At 33.6% G+C, this 15423-nt stretch overlaps 1 protein-coding gene across 1 annotated transcript in view; it reads left to right on the plus strand.

Annotated features, from left to right (window-relative positions):
- Nucleotides 1-15423, plus strand: part of Top2b (DNA topoisomerase II beta) — a 70001-nt gene that overhangs the window by 37337 nt on the left and 17241 nt on the right. The window contains exons 16-27 of the mRNA XM_021202964.2: nucleotides 4201-4310; nucleotides 4601-4693; nucleotides 4779-4893; nucleotides 6311-6432; nucleotides 6648-6796; nucleotides 7285-7516; nucleotides 9486-9620; nucleotides 10536-10736; nucleotides 11181-11376; nucleotides 11521-11612; nucleotides 14254-14409; nucleotides 14608-14691. Coding sequence (XP_021058623.1) covers nucleotides 4201-4310; nucleotides 4601-4693; nucleotides 4779-4893; nucleotides 6311-6432; nucleotides 6648-6796; nucleotides 7285-7516; nucleotides 9486-9620; nucleotides 10536-10736; nucleotides 11181-11376; nucleotides 11521-11612; nucleotides 14254-14409; nucleotides 14608-14691 — 1685 coding nt within the window. The remainder of the gene's footprint in view (nucleotides 1-4200; nucleotides 4311-4600; nucleotides 4694-4778; nucleotides 4894-6310; nucleotides 6433-6647; nucleotides 6797-7284; nucleotides 7517-9485; nucleotides 9621-10535; nucleotides 10737-11180; nucleotides 11377-11520; nucleotides 11613-14253; nucleotides 14410-14607; nucleotides 14692-15423) is intronic.

The following is a 15423-nucleotide window of genomic DNA, read 5'->3' on the forward strand; positions in this document are numbered from 1 at the left end:
AACCTTGCCTGCATTCCTGGAATAAAGCCTACTTGATCATGATGAATGATTTTTTGATGTGTTTTTGGATTGGGTTTGCAAGAATTTTATTGCATATTTTTGCATTGATATTCATAAGGAAAATTGGTCTGAAGTTCTGTTTCTTTGTTGGGTCTTTGTGTGGTTTAGGTATAAGCATAATTTTGGCTTCATAGAACGAATTGTGTAGTGTTCCTTCTGTTTCTATTTGTGGAATAGTTTAAAGAGAATTGGTATTAGGTCTTCTTTGAAGGTCTGATAGAATTCTGTAGTAAAACCATCTGGTGCTGGGCTTTCTTTTTCTTGGAAGACTTAATGACTGCTGCTATTTCTTTAGGGGTTATGGGACTGTTTAGATGGTTTATCTGATCCCAATTTAACTTTGGCGTCTAGTATCTGTCTAGAAAATCATCCACTTCATATAGATTTTCAAGTTTTTTGAGTATAGGCTTTTGTAGTAGGATCTGATGATTTTTTTTTTTTTTGAATTTTTTCAGTTTCTGTTGTTGGCTCACTTTTCATTTCTGATTTTGTTAATTTCAATATTGTCCCTGTGCCCTTTGGTCAGTCTGGCTAAGGGTTTATCTATCTTGTTGATTTTCTCAAAGAACCAGCTCCTGATTTTGTTTGTTTGTTTGTTTGTTTGTTTCTATGTGGTTGATTTCATCCGTGAGTTTGATTCTTTCCTGCTGTCTACTCCTCTTAGGTGTATTTGCTTCTTTTTCTTCTAGAGCTTTCAGGTGTGCTCTCTCCAGTTTCCTTTTGCAGGCACTTAAAGCTATGGGTATTCTACTTAGCACTGCTTTCATTGTGTCCTATAAGTTTTGGTATGAGGTGCTTTCATTTTCATTAAATTCTAAAAAGTCTTTAATTTCTTTATTTCTTCCTTAACCAAGTTATTGAGTAGTGCGTTGTTCAGTTTCCATGTGTATGTTGGCTTTTTATTGGTTTTGATGTTATTGAAAACGAGCTTTAGACCATGGTGATCTGATAGGATGCATGGGATTATTTCAGTCTTCTTGTATCTGTTGAGGCCTGTTTTTGAGCGATTATATGCTCAGTTTTGGAGAAGGTACCGTGAGGTGCCGAGCAGGTATATTCTTTTGTTTTAGGATAAAATATTCTATAGATATCTGTTAGATCCATTTAGTTCATAACTTCTGTTAGTTTCATTGTATCTCTGTTTAGTTTCTGTTTTCATGACCTGTCCATTGATGAGAATGGGGTGTTAAAGTCTCCCACTATTATTGTGTAAGGTGCACTGTGTGCTTTGAGCTTTAATAAAGCTACTTTATGAAGGTGGGTACCCTTTCATTTTGAGCATAGATGGTCAGAATTGAGTGTTCTTCTTGGTAGATTTTTCCTTCAACAAGTATGATGTGGCCTTCCTTATCTTTTTTGATAACTTAAGGTTGAAAGTAAATTTTATTCGATATTAGAATGGCTACTCCAGCTTGTTTCTTGGGATCATTTACTTGGAAAATTGTTTTCTAGAGTTTTACTCTGAAATAGTGTCTTTCTTTGTCACTGAGGTGCATTTCCTATATGCAGCAAAATATTGGGTCCTTTTTATGTATCCAGTCTGTTAGTCTGTCTTTTTATTGGGGAATTGAGTCCATTTATGTTAAGAGATATTAAGGAAAAGTGATTGTTGCTTCCTGTTATTTTTATTGTTAGAGGTGGGATTATGTTTTTGTGGCTATCTTCTTTTGGGTTTGTTGGAAGAAGATTACTTTCTTGCTTTTTTTAGGGTGTAGTTTCCCTCCTTGTGTTGGAGTTTTCCATCTGTTATCCTTTGTAGGGATGGATTTGTGGAAATATATTGTGTAAATTCAGTTTTGTCATGGAATACTTTGGTTTCTCCATCTATGCTAATGGAGAATTTTGCTGGGTATAGTGGCCTGGGCTGGCATTTGTGTTCTCTTAGGGTCTTTATGTTATCTTCCCAGGATCTTCTGGCTTTTATCATCTCTAGTGAGAAGTCTGGTGTAATTCTGATAGATCTGCCTTTATATGTTACTTGACCTTTTTCCCTTACTGCTTTTAATATTCTTTCTGTGTTTTGTGCATTTGGTGTTTTGATTATCATGTGACAGGAGGGATTTTTTTGGTCTAGTCTATTTGGAATCTGTATGCTTCTTATATGTTCATAGGCATCTCTTTGTTTACATTAGGGAAGTTTTCCACAATTTTGTTGTAGATATTTATTGGTCCTTAAAGTTGGGAATCTTTACTCTCTTATATAGCTATTATCCTTAGGTTTGATGATCTCATTGTGTCCTGGATTTCCTGAATGTTTTGGGCTAGGAGCTTTTTGCCTTTTGCCTTTTCTCTGACTAGTAAGTCAATGTTTTCTATGGTATCTTCTGCACCTGATATTCTCTCTTCCATCTCTTGTATTCTGTTAATGATGCTTGCATCTATGACTCCTGTTCTCTTTCCTAAGTTTTCTATCTCCAGAGTAGTCTCCCTTTGTGATTTCTTTATTGTTTCTTCTTCCATTTTTACATCCTGGATTTTTTTTTAATTCTTTCACCTGTTTGGTTGTGTTTTCTTATAATTTTTAAAGGGATTTTTGTGTTTCCTCTTTAAGGGCTTCTACCTGTTTACTTGTATTCTCCTGTTTTTCTTTAAGGGAGGTAGGTATTCATGTCCTTCTTAAAGTCTTCTACTATCATAATGAGAAGTGATTTTTAAATCTGAATCTTGCTTTTCCAGTGTGATGGTGTATTCAGGCCTTGCTATGGTGGAAGAACTGTGTTCTGATGATGCCAAGTAACCTTGGTTTCTGTTGCTTATGTTCTTGTGCTTGCCTCTCACCATCTGGTTATCTCTATTCCTACCTTCACTCACTGTGTCTGACTGGAGTCTTTCCCTCCTGTTATCTTGGCTGTGTCAGAATTCCTCAGTTTCAGCTATCTCTGTGATCCTGTGATCCTGGAATCCTGGGTGTAAGAGCTCCTGGGAGTCAAGTTGCTTCTGGGGTCCTGAAATCTTGGTGTTTCTAAGCTCCTGAGATCCTGTGATCCTATTATCCTGGGCATATTAGAGCTCCTGGGAGTTCAGCTTCCTCTGGCTGTTGTAGGATTGGGTGCAGAGCTAGTGCCCAAGGTCTGCTCAGGGCACAGGCTCAGACCTGGCATGGCAGGGGTTCCTGTGTCCCTGCATCCTCTGCGGACTCCAGTTACTCCTGGTTTGCAACAGGTGTTTTGACCTCCTTACCTATGATGCTGGGCGAGTTAGAGCTCCTGGGTGTGTTATAGCTCCTGGGAGTCTAACTTCTCCTGGGTATTATGTGATTGGGTGCAGACCTAGTGCCCATGGTCTGATCAGGGCACCAGCTCAGACTGGAAATTGAAGGTTTTTTTGTTTTTTTTTTTTAATAGAAAATTCTGTAAGAAAAATTTTAAACTCCCACAAATAGTAGTAGTAGTAGTAGTAGTAGTAGTAGTAGTAGTAGTAGTAGTAATCTTACAGAATTTCTTCTTAGCACTTGAATTTTATCATATGTGTACATACAAATATTGTATAAGAATACAGCTACTTATTCATTTTTACAATCATTGTTTTGTGCCACTTAGCCTTTCTTAACTAAGTGTTAATCTGAAATTACTGTTAGATCTTATAGTGTTTCAACTATCACTACTTTAATGTATATATAACAGATACCCATATTCTTTTGTAACATTTAAAATCTAGCCAAGTTAAAATTTCTCAAGATTATATTAATGTATTATATATTTAATATTTTAAATTAAGACTCAAACAGTTAATAATCTGATTTATGGGTCTCTTAAATCTCTGAATATAACCTTTTCATATTTCATGAATATTTATCTCATTTTAATTCATTAAAGAAGCTGTTCTGTGTAAAGTTCCCACATCTTAAATTTTTCCCATTGTGCTCCTTTCCTTTCATTTAATATGTAACAACTTCCTTTTTGATTGTTTTCTGTTACATTATACTTAAATCAGAGTGTGATCATATTTGAGTTAGATTAGTTTGCCAGAAACAATTATTAATATGTATCATTGTATATTTAAGTCATGAGGCATATATTTGGTTTGTCTGTCTTAAGCTTGATCAATTAGTAACAATTTAATGACTTTCCCTATAAGTTTTTCATTTGATGGTTTTGAACAGCCATTATTTGTGACCCTGTTTTATATTAAATTATACAGGATTAGGTACCAGTACAGCTAAAGAAGCAAAGGAATATTTTGCTGACATGGAAAGGCATCGCATTTTGTTTAGATATGCTGGACCTGAAGATGATGCTGCCATCACCTTGGTAAGTATATTGTGAATAAAAAAAAATATTCTTTAGCTATTCTCTTCCTGCTGTACGTTTCCTACTAGAGTTTCATGTGAGAAGTAAGTCTTTCTTGAAAGCATAGTACCTAAAGGAGTGAATTTTGGTTTTATTATTTTTTTAATAAAAAGACTCAGCTCAAATATAATTTTGCTTAAATGTTATTAGGAAAACCACTTTAGTTCATTTGAGCTATTTACCATTTATAAATTGAAGTTTTATAATGAAATTAATTTTAATATATGGCATTATTACTTGGACTTCTTCAGGCATTTAGTAAGAAGAAGATTGATGACAGAAAAGAGTGGTTGACCAACTTTATGGAGGATCGGAGACAGCGTAGGTTACATGGCCTACCAGAGGTTAGTCATGAAGATGATCTGGGGAAAGGTAAGACTAAGATTCTTGCAGCGAAAGTGACAACATTGTTATGTAACTTTCTCCTAGCAATTTTTATATGGTACAGCAACAAAGCATTTGACATACAATGATTTCATCAACAAGGAATTGATTCTCTTCTCAAACTCGGACAATGAGAGATCTATACCATCTCTTGTGGATGGTGAGTAATCAAAGTTTCTCATTCTTGCAAACTCTGTATGGTTTAATTATGTGTACTTTAGGCTGCCCTTATGGGCCTCTTTAAATTCTTATTTAAAATACCAAAGTCTATAGTCCATTTAAAATTCTTATTTGAAATCTTAGAAAACAAGAAGAATTGATTCAAAAGGGCTTAAGCTTCTGAGGTAAGAGAGCTGATGTTTTTACTATTTCTTTGAGTTTTTCAGGAAAAATCTTTAAAGGACTTTTTTTTTCTTTTTTGTTGTTAAAGTAATTTCAAAAATTGAAATTTCAAAAGTTAAATAAAATAGAACTTTGTCTAAATATTTGTGAAAGACTTAAGTTTTTAAAATACCTTTATATCTCATTAAAAAAACCCAATCTAAATAATTTACATAATTTATAATAATCTAACTTACAAAATTTAGAAACTTTCTATTAGGACTGATTTTCTTATTTGGAACGACTCTACCCCCAATTTTATAAGTCATAGCAAATTTGTTCATCTTTGTGTTGCTTGTATTTTTTTATTTAATAACAGTTCTGTCCCTCTATCATGTCGATCCTGAGATTGTGTCCCTTCTATGAAATATTCCTTCAGTCTAAATTACATGAACTTCTATGCTACCTCTATGCACCTCTTATTGTCTAAGCTAATTTTGTTTCCTCAGTTATATTATGAAATTTTAAAAGAAGTAGCCATATTTTATTATTTTTCTTCTTTGATGCTCTGGCCTCACAATGATAGATGCAACTGTCAGCATATATGGATAAGGTTATTGCCATGTTTATTGGTCTCAAGCAAGGAGGAGAAAACAGTATATAATCTTATGACTGAGGTTATTAGAAAGTTGCTATTTCAATTGCTTTTAGGACACTGAGACTGGTTTAGTAATTTGCTCATTCACATGGCTTGAGTATCCAGATTATAAAGATTCTAAAGTCTACATGAGTTCTTAACTACTGCAGTAAACATTTGTAAGTGTTCATGACTATAGATATGCTAATAGAAACTATCAAGCTTTTGTTTGCTAATACTTAACTTACTGCTGGCATAAGTCACATGCAATAGAGATTCTTGTGGAAGAGGTATGGCACTTTTGGATAGTTCGTTAAGTCCAGGAGATCTTTAATTGGTACTCTTTTGGAACTGTAAATATCTTATTTTTCTCCCAAACATGTAATGTTGCCACTAAAAGAGTTGATGTTTTGAATTATTTTATTTATAACATATAAAAATGACAGATAAGGATGGTTACAAACCTTATGGAGGATCAGAGAGTAGGTTACATGGCCTAGCAGAGGTTAGTCATGAAGGTGATCTGGGGAAGAAGTGAGACTGAGAATCATGCAGGGATGGTATTTTAAAAATAGTTTTAAAACTATTTTAAAAGGAAGGTTGTTCTTTTTAAAAATAGGCTTCAAGCCAGGTCAACGAAAAGTTTTGTTTACCTGTTTCAAGAGGAACGATAAACGTGAAGTTAAAGTAGCACAGCTGGCTGGATCCGTGGCTGAAATGTCTGCTTATCATCATGGAGAAGTAAGCACTGAAAATGGAATCAATTGAGAATCTGGGGGATGCTAAATGATAATTATTCATAATAAGGGAGTTTTCTTTTTATGAGGTCTTAGAAAATGCAATAGAATTTAGAGCTTTGTTTTCAATACAAACTGAGAAACAGTTCTAAAAAACTTAAGCTGTTAATCTTCTGTTTTTTTGTTTGTTTGTTTGTTTTTTGTTTTTCTATTTTGTAGCAAGCATTGATGATGACTATTGTGAATTTGGCTCAGAATTTTGTGGGCAGTAACAACATTAACTTGCTTCAGCCCATTGGTCAGTTTGGAACTCGGCTTCATGGTGGCAAGGATGCTGCAAGCCCTCGTTATATTTTCACAATGTTAAGGTAAATAATTTTCTAACTTACTGACATAAAGTTTAATTTAAGTTTGTTATATCAAATAAAAGTTTAGTAGAATTATAATGGTGGAAAAAAGAATCATTTAGTTTTTTTGCTCAGGGTGAGTACTTCAGATTATTTGATCATAAATAATTTGGCCTTAATTTTTATGCATTCTTGGTAAAAATTCAGTGCTAATAAAAATAAACCTTTATTCTGTACCTAATGTTATTCTTTAGACTGAAAGGAAGGATTAGGTATTTTACTCAGAATAACTGGAACTTCTTACAAAGTAATGTAACAATATTAAAGCACTTAAGAAATTAAGTAAATATCAAAGTACATAAAGACTCATACTGGTTTGTGCTTGGGAGAAATATACCATTTGTACTAATATTAGGTAAATTTTATTATGTCTAGTCAAAATTATTAAGATCTAGGTCCTTATAAAGTTTCATTTCTCAGAGTAATATTCTTCTACTTCTTTTTGTTAGCTCTCTGGCAAGACTTCTTTTTCCAGCTGTGGATGATAACTTGCTTAAGTTCCTTTATGATGATAATCAACGTGTAGAGCCAGAGTGGTATATCCCTATAATCCCCATGGTTTTGATTAATGGTGCTGAGGGTATTGGGACTGGATGGGCTTGTAAACTGCCCAACTATGATGCTAGAGAAATTGTGAACAATGTCAGGCGGATGCTAGAAGGTTTGGACCCTCATCCCATGGTAAGTTTTTATAGCTTAGATTGTTTACTTAAATAACAGACAACATTAATTTCTCTTAGAAAAATAATGGAATCTTTTCATTTTAGTGCTGTTGTAGATAGGATCCTATTAAGATTTAAATTTATATTTGATTACCTGAAATATATAAATGAATGAGTCTGAAGATAAGTTTTATGGGGTGAAACTGTTTATTGAAATTTTAAATTACCTTGTACCTTATTAGGGTTTAAAGTCTCTGAATTGTATAAAGAATGGTGTTCTTGGTACACTCACATGTGAAAGTATCAAGCTGTGATAAGTTTCCATACATACACACACACACACACACACACACACACACACACACATATATATATATATATATATATATATATATATGTATATATATAAAGAGAGAGAGTACAAATACATATACATATTACAATACACATAGACACACATATACATGTACGTACATAATATATATATGTATATATATATACATACATATATACACACACATACATGTACATATATATAGTACAAACCCAGAAGAGGGCATTGAGTGACTTCCCCTTTCACTGTCTTACTGCTTGAGACCAGGTGTCTTACTGAACACAGCCATTTCAGCTAGGCTGGCAAGCCAGTGAGCTCCTGGTATTTACTTGTCTTTTCATCTTATTGCTGGGGTTACTGCTATATGCAGCCATGCCTTGCTTTTTTATATAGATCCTGGGGATATGAACTTAGGTCCTACATGCATCCATAGCAAACAATTCCCAAGCTCCAAATTACTTTCTATGATAGTATTTTATTTAAGGTATTTTAGATCCATTTGAGAATGATGAGCTAGTTATTCTATTAGTATATACTTCTTATATCCCTTGTATCATATGGCCCTGTACTAAGAGGTGAGTGAAAGAGTTAGGGTCCTTTGTTTTCCATAGTTAATATCTTGTCAGAAGAAGATATTAGGGCTTGAAATTTATAGTGATCAAAGATATTCAATATACACAAAATGTCCCCACTATATGTTGAAGTTCTTAGAGATAGCAATAAACTATAGATTTTTGAAGAGGAAATAATCTCTTGTGATTTGGTTAGGGATGAGTAAATTTATGTTGGTGAATAAAGTGGGGAGCTGAGTCAGAGGTAGTAGATGGTCTTTTTGTCACAAAGAATTGCCTGTGGCAGTTTATATTTTTGTGTGGGAAAGAGGCATATTGTATTTTAGGATTCTGGGTTTGGGGGCCTAGAGGCCTCATCTAATGCTGGCAGAATCCTCTGGCAGTACAGGGCTTCAAATGGTGAGAAACAAGGAGGAAGCACGTGCACACACACACACACACCACATGCTGTCCTGCTGTTTATCTGGCCTCACCTCTGTCCTTCATGCAGAGTTCTAGGATTCAGTCATGGGGCTTCATCCTTGTTTAATCCTAACTGCTTGCCAAAGCCTTACATCTAAAATTCACACTCAGATTTCTTACAGTGGTAACTATATTTTCATATGAAACCTTGGCAGAACATTCACTCATTTTAAATGATAGCAAATAGTTATAAGCATTCAAAATCTTCAAACAAACCATGGGAGAAGAGAAGAGTAGTAGTTCTGCAGGAAAGAAAAATCACTAGAATAAAATTAGAAAGTCAGTTGGATCCAGAAAAACTCTACAAGCCATTCAGTGTGAAGCAAAAGGAGTTTGGATTTAAAGGATATTAAGCTCACATAGAAGGAATTTGGGCAGTAGACTGAAAAAGAGACTAATCTAGGAAGCCTGTGAAAAGCATTGGGAAGATTGAGTGATGTTCAGATTATATCAACAGAAGCTATAAATTCACCATCAGGAACTTAGTGAGCCTCAGGTGGGGACGAGAAGTTTTAGTCTATTAGCCTGCTGGATCAGTAGGCCCTGTGCTAAGGGCTACTTAGAGGTGGTACTGCACTCAAGAGCAAAGTCAAATCAAGTCATTTCTATTTCCCTGGCAGCTTCCAAACTATAAGAACTTCAAAGGCACCATCCAGGAACTTGGGCAGAACCAGTATGCAGTTAGTGGTGAGATATTTGTGGTGGACAGAAACACAGTAGAGATTACAGAACTTCCAGTTAGAACATGGACACAGGTTAGTATAACCAAATGAGAAGTGCATTGCATTTCAAAGAATGAATTCTTTGTGGCACAAATAATTCACCTCTTTGTTTATTCTGTGTCTATATAAAGGTTTGATTCCATATTTATTTTTATCCTTGTATTTGAATTTTTAGCCGGGCGGTAGTGGCACACGCCTTTAATCCCAGCACTTGGGAGGCAGAGGCAGGCGGATTTCTGAGTTCGAGGCCAGCTTGGTGTACAGAGTGAGTTCCAGGACAGCCAGGGCTATACAGAGAAACCCTGTCTTGAAAAAAAACAAAAATAAATAAATAAATAAATAAAATAAAATAAAATAATGAATTTTTAAGTTTTTAAGTATATGTAAAAAATAGTATGTTTTATATTAGCTTAGTGGTCACATCCTCTATGGAGTTGAACAACCCTTTCACAGGGGTCACCTAAGACCATTGGAAAATACAGCTATTTAGACTATAATCCACAGTAGCAGCAACATTACAGTTATGAAGTAGCAACAAAATAATGTTATGAGTGGGGTTCGTCGCAGCATTATGAAGGTTGAGAATCAGTGCATTAGTTGGTGCTTCCTTTAATTCATTTTTTAAAAGAGACTTTATGTTTGTTTGTTTTAAAACAAAAAGCATGCAATGTATATTGTAGGCCAATATAACTAATATGCTCAGTAAATTCAGATCAGTTTCAGTTGCTATAAATCAATCCACTCTACTAGGTCTAGCAATGCCATCCCCCTTACACCCATGAACTTACAGTATCTGTGGTGTGTAAGTAGGTCAGAACCAGAACCGTCATCTTGTATGATTTTTCTCACCTTCAAGCATGCCCTCCGAATTTTTAAAAGATTATGTGACTAATGAGAACATGATAATGTATTGTAACAAGATTTATTATCTTTTTAAATGTTTCCTAGGTATACAAGGAGCAGGTCCTAGAACCTATGCTTAATGGAACAGATAAAACACCAGCACTGATTTCTGATTACAAAGAATATCACACTGACACAACTGTGAAGTTCGTGGTGAAAATGACAGAAGAGAAGCTTGCGCAAGCAGAAGCTGCTGGTTTGCACAAAGTTTTTAAACTTCAGACGACTCTTACTTGCAATTCCATGGTAATGTAATCTTTTTTAAATGGACATGCATTAGATTATTATAATAAGAGCTACAACAGTGAGCTTGAATGCTAAAGAATCTAGCAATTAATTTCTTTAATTTCTTGGTGCTAGGTACCAAACTCAGGTCTTCTGCAAGAATATTATGTACTTTTAACTGCAAGCCACCACTCCAGCCTCCTAAGAAATCCTCTAAAAAATAGTCTTTTAGAATTTTTACTATTTTGAACTTTCCCATAATTTTTGGTAATTGCATTTATCAAATTTCTGTCACTAAAGGAATATTTATAGAAATGTTTTTAATAATTTTGGTTTATTTTAAATGGGTTTCAGGGCTAGTATATATTTATATTAGAGTTATTTTAAGTACTATAGATATTATATAAATTAAAATACCAGCGAAGATTCATTGGATTTAAAGGAAAATCTTTGTATTTTATGTAGGTACTCTTTGATCATATGGGATGCCTGAAGAAGTATGAAACTGTGCAAGACATTTTGAAAGAATTCTTTGATTTACGATTAAGTTATTATGGTTTACGGAAGGAATGGCTTGTAGGAATGCTGGGAGCAGAATCTACAAAGCTTAATAATCAAGCCCGTTTCATTTTAGAGAAGATACAAGGGAAAATCACTATAGGTAAGGCATAGCCGTTAAAGATTTGAACATTAGTTAAAATGGAAAAAAGTCTTTATTAATAGAAGACATTTTTTATCAGTAGAATATAAGCAAATACAAATTGATCTCTTTTCTTGATCCTAATTTTATTTTTCCCTCACATAGAGAATAGGTCAAAGAAAGATTTGATTCAAATGTTAGTCCAGAGAGGTTATGAATCTGACCCAGTGAAAGCGTGGAAAGAAGCACAAGAAAAGGTAATCACCTGCAGAAAAAGACACTCAGAGAAGCTCTGAAAAGCAACCTCCAAATCAAACAAAATCCCCTACCCCAAAAGTTTGAATTTAGAACTGATAAAGGTGCTAGGCTGTTTGGTGACTGAAGGCTTCCGCTAACCCACAGAGCAGACACAGGTTAGGAATTCACAGTGCATACCCACCACAAAGCACCCATCTCCACCAGGGCTTTTAGAAATGGCTCCATGCTGAGAATGTGGCTCAGGGTCCTTGCTCTTGAGCCTGCCATTAAGAGGCGGTTTATGTAAAGGACATGCGTACTCTTTGAGAGGCAGACTGGTAGCCCTCAAAATCACTCCATTGTCCAGTCTGTGATGACAGGGTGGCATCTGCTTGGTCTAGTTGTGGTTGGGGCCGGGAAGATGAGAGACAAATGTGCCTTGTAGTTACTAACACCAAGCATGTGCTCTGCCTGTGTTTAGACTTTTGGTCCGAAATTTAAACACTGTAATTAAGTTGTCCATTTTAGATAATACTTGTATTAATTCAATGAATGAAATATTGAAAGCTTAAGAGTTCCCTCAAGAGTTAATTTCTTAGTATTTGTGATGATAAAAAGGCAATTTAAAAGGCAGTACAACATAGAGATTGAGAACTTTTTTGTAGAAGAGTTAAAAAATAGCAATAATTAATATTTTTAGATACTGAAATAGATTTGTGTATATATACATATATATATGTGTATATATATACATATATATGTATATATATATATATATATATGATAGTAATGTTAGAATTGTTTAAGAGAGTTAAAACTGTGTGACATACTGTGAACTGATATTTCCTTGCAGTTTAGTTTTCAACTATAATTTTTTTTGAATTTTTCATCAAAATATATTGAAATACTGCTCTTGTTCAAACTAAGCTCTTCTCAAATTTGAAGGCAATATAATATGTTAAAGTGAGTAAAATCAGAACAAATTCTGTAGTGTCAAGCTAATATATAGGCTTATTTACTATTTTAATAAAAGTAGGACACGACAATGTGGTGAAAGCACATTCTTTTCATCTTGTGATTTATTGTGTTGCTGAACTCCAAATTATGCTTTATATCTTTCTTGAACTGTGTCGTTGTTGGTTTAAACTACAGATCTTTTAAAAATTTCCTAATAAGCTAATGAATTCAGTGCTTACTCAGTTTTAAAATATAAGGGTATTCTGGTTTTGGAATGCCCTTCTGGTGGAAGCAGAATTCATGGATAAAGCTAGTTTGCTCTTAGTACTTGCCTTAACACCATGTAAGGTTTGCAGCATTGTTGCCAGGTGTACACTTAAGGGAGTAAGGAGTTCAGGTACCACAAGGTGTGGTTTTTCTAGAGTCTGTAGTGTTGGGAGAGAGAGAGTTAACAAATACCTACTTAAAGATTATTTCTTATAATGCAAATTCTATCATTAAACATGGAAAAGTTCACTTATTAATCTATTTCTAAAAGTGCCCTTAGATATAGTCTTGTTAATAGTAAACACACACACATATTCTTAGAGTGCTCATTAATAATGGTGTCATGAAAACCTAGACACAAAATGCACTCTGAAGTTTGTGTTTTAGGCAGAATTGTACTGTGCTCTAACACCTCATGGAGTGCTAATAAACCCAGCTTTCCATAGCTCCATGGCAGCTCACTGTAGAACATTACCTCAACAGTATCTAGTACTTCCTAATCATCTAGCAACTGCTCACTAATTGAGTATATAGTTTTATTTATGCCATGAAGCATCTTGATTTGTACATTTAATTTTTATCACTTTATTTCCCAAGTATACTCAGACCTAACTTTGTAGGTATACATTCATTTATTTCAACATTTTTAAATGTAAAGCTGTTTTGTTCATAAACTTTTGGCTTATTAGAGTATCTTTCATTTTTAACTGAGTGTCTTAAACAACTTTAATTTCATTTAATACCTTTGTTTTTAAGCCTTAGAACCGCAATGACACAAATTTACTTTTATTGATTCATTGTAATTTGAAACATAGTGTTAGAATAACAGGCTTCTTTAAAGTGTAATTGCTTTTCTGAATAAAATTTTAGAAAAATCTCTCCACCTTAAATCATCAACTTAGTCTTCAGTCAACTTATTTTCTGAGTTCAAATTTGAATAATCCTTATAGTAATAGGGAATTTTTATTAAAATATATCCATAGTGAATAAATGTAGCCTACTTATGCTTTTACAACTTTTAAAACTTTTTATAGGTGATTTTTTTTTTCTGTGTGTTTTCATGTCCACTAACTAACCAGTATAAAAGTCTGACAATATACAATGACAAAATTTTACTTAATAATTTTAAGATACAATGTCTTTTCAGTTTGGGACTTAGGAAAGCAATTAACATTTCATCAAATTCTTGAGAAAATAGGGATACAATATAATATTCCTTCTGAAGATTTTATTATATAGCTTAAGAAAATCTTAAGTTTTTTTTTAACATAAGAAATAGGGTTTATAGACAATCTTGATGATAATCTTAAAAAAATCTCCTACCACCCTGAAGGAGTAGCATTAACAGAATACCACTTAAGCCCAATATTAATGAAATTAAAATGCTGATCTGGTATTATAATGGACCTTAATATAAAGTTTATTATTTCTTTACAGGCTGCAGAAGAGGAAGATACACAAAACCAACATGATGACAGTTCCTCTGATTCAGGAACTCCTTCAGGCCCTGATTTTAATTATATTTTAAATATGTCTCTATGGTCTCTTACTAAAGAAAAAGTTGAAGAACTCATTAAACAGAGAGATACGAAAGTATGAACATTTGTGGGTTACATAATTTGGAACTATTTCAGTATTATCCATATCTTTGATTTTCTTTGTCCAAAACTTATATTTTGGTTTATCCTTTTCACATTTAAAAACTATTAAATGTTAAACTAACTAACTCTCTCTCTCTCTCTCTCTCTCTCTCTCTCTCTCTCTCTCTCTCTCTCTCTCTCTTAATTGTAGGGGCGAGAGGTTAATGATCTCAAAAGGAAATCTCCTTCAGATCTTTGGAAAGAAGACTTAGCAGCATTTGTTGAAGAATTGGATGTATGTTAAATCTCTATTAAATATATGTATTTCCGGCTGGCAATATAGCTTAGTGGTAGTGCATTGGTCTAGAATGTGTAAGGCCTCACACCTGCTAAATGAATAAATAATTTTTAAAATGAATAAACTATATTTAGAAAAATAATGTTTTTGAGATAGTAATGAATTCTTCTTTATCTCAGAATTTTTCTTTAGCTTTGTATTAGTATATTTATAACCCAAGTTAAATTCAAGCTAGCTTTACCTCTATGAAGTTATAAAGAAAAGCTCTTTCGAGTGTGGGCAGATATAAAAGCTACAGAGTTCATCAGAAGAAATGAAATTCTAATGCTTTCTATTGGTTTAACTCTCTTACCTGATGTCTAGCTCTGCTAACTGATTTAATTTGGCATTTTTCTGAAAAGAGGAGTCCATGGATGTGGTTGAATCTGGGTATTTTGACTTCCTTTAGATTGTAAGAAATTTTAGTGATTTTCTGTTAGTGGAGTTCTAATTTTAAAAGTAAGAGAAGTTATTTAAAATGTAAAGCTTCTAAAAATTGCCTCTTAAAGAACTAAAATTAAATTAATCACAGCAGAGTGAATGTTTGATTTTGAGTACCAAAAGTGAGCAGCCACTGTTATCGCATGATGTTAATTTTTTAGTTATTTCACTATTGCAGAATCTTAATTATATTATTATTATTGTTATTATTATTCCAGTATTTAATTTTCCTGTTCATGGCTTCTCTTA

The sequence above is a fragment of the Mus pahari genome, chromosome 8 (assembly GCF_900095145.1).
Source record: "Mus pahari chromosome 8, PAHARI_EIJ_v1.1, whole genome shotgun sequence".
Taxonomy (NCBI): Eukaryota; Metazoa; Chordata; class Mammalia; order Rodentia; family Muridae; genus Mus; species Mus pahari.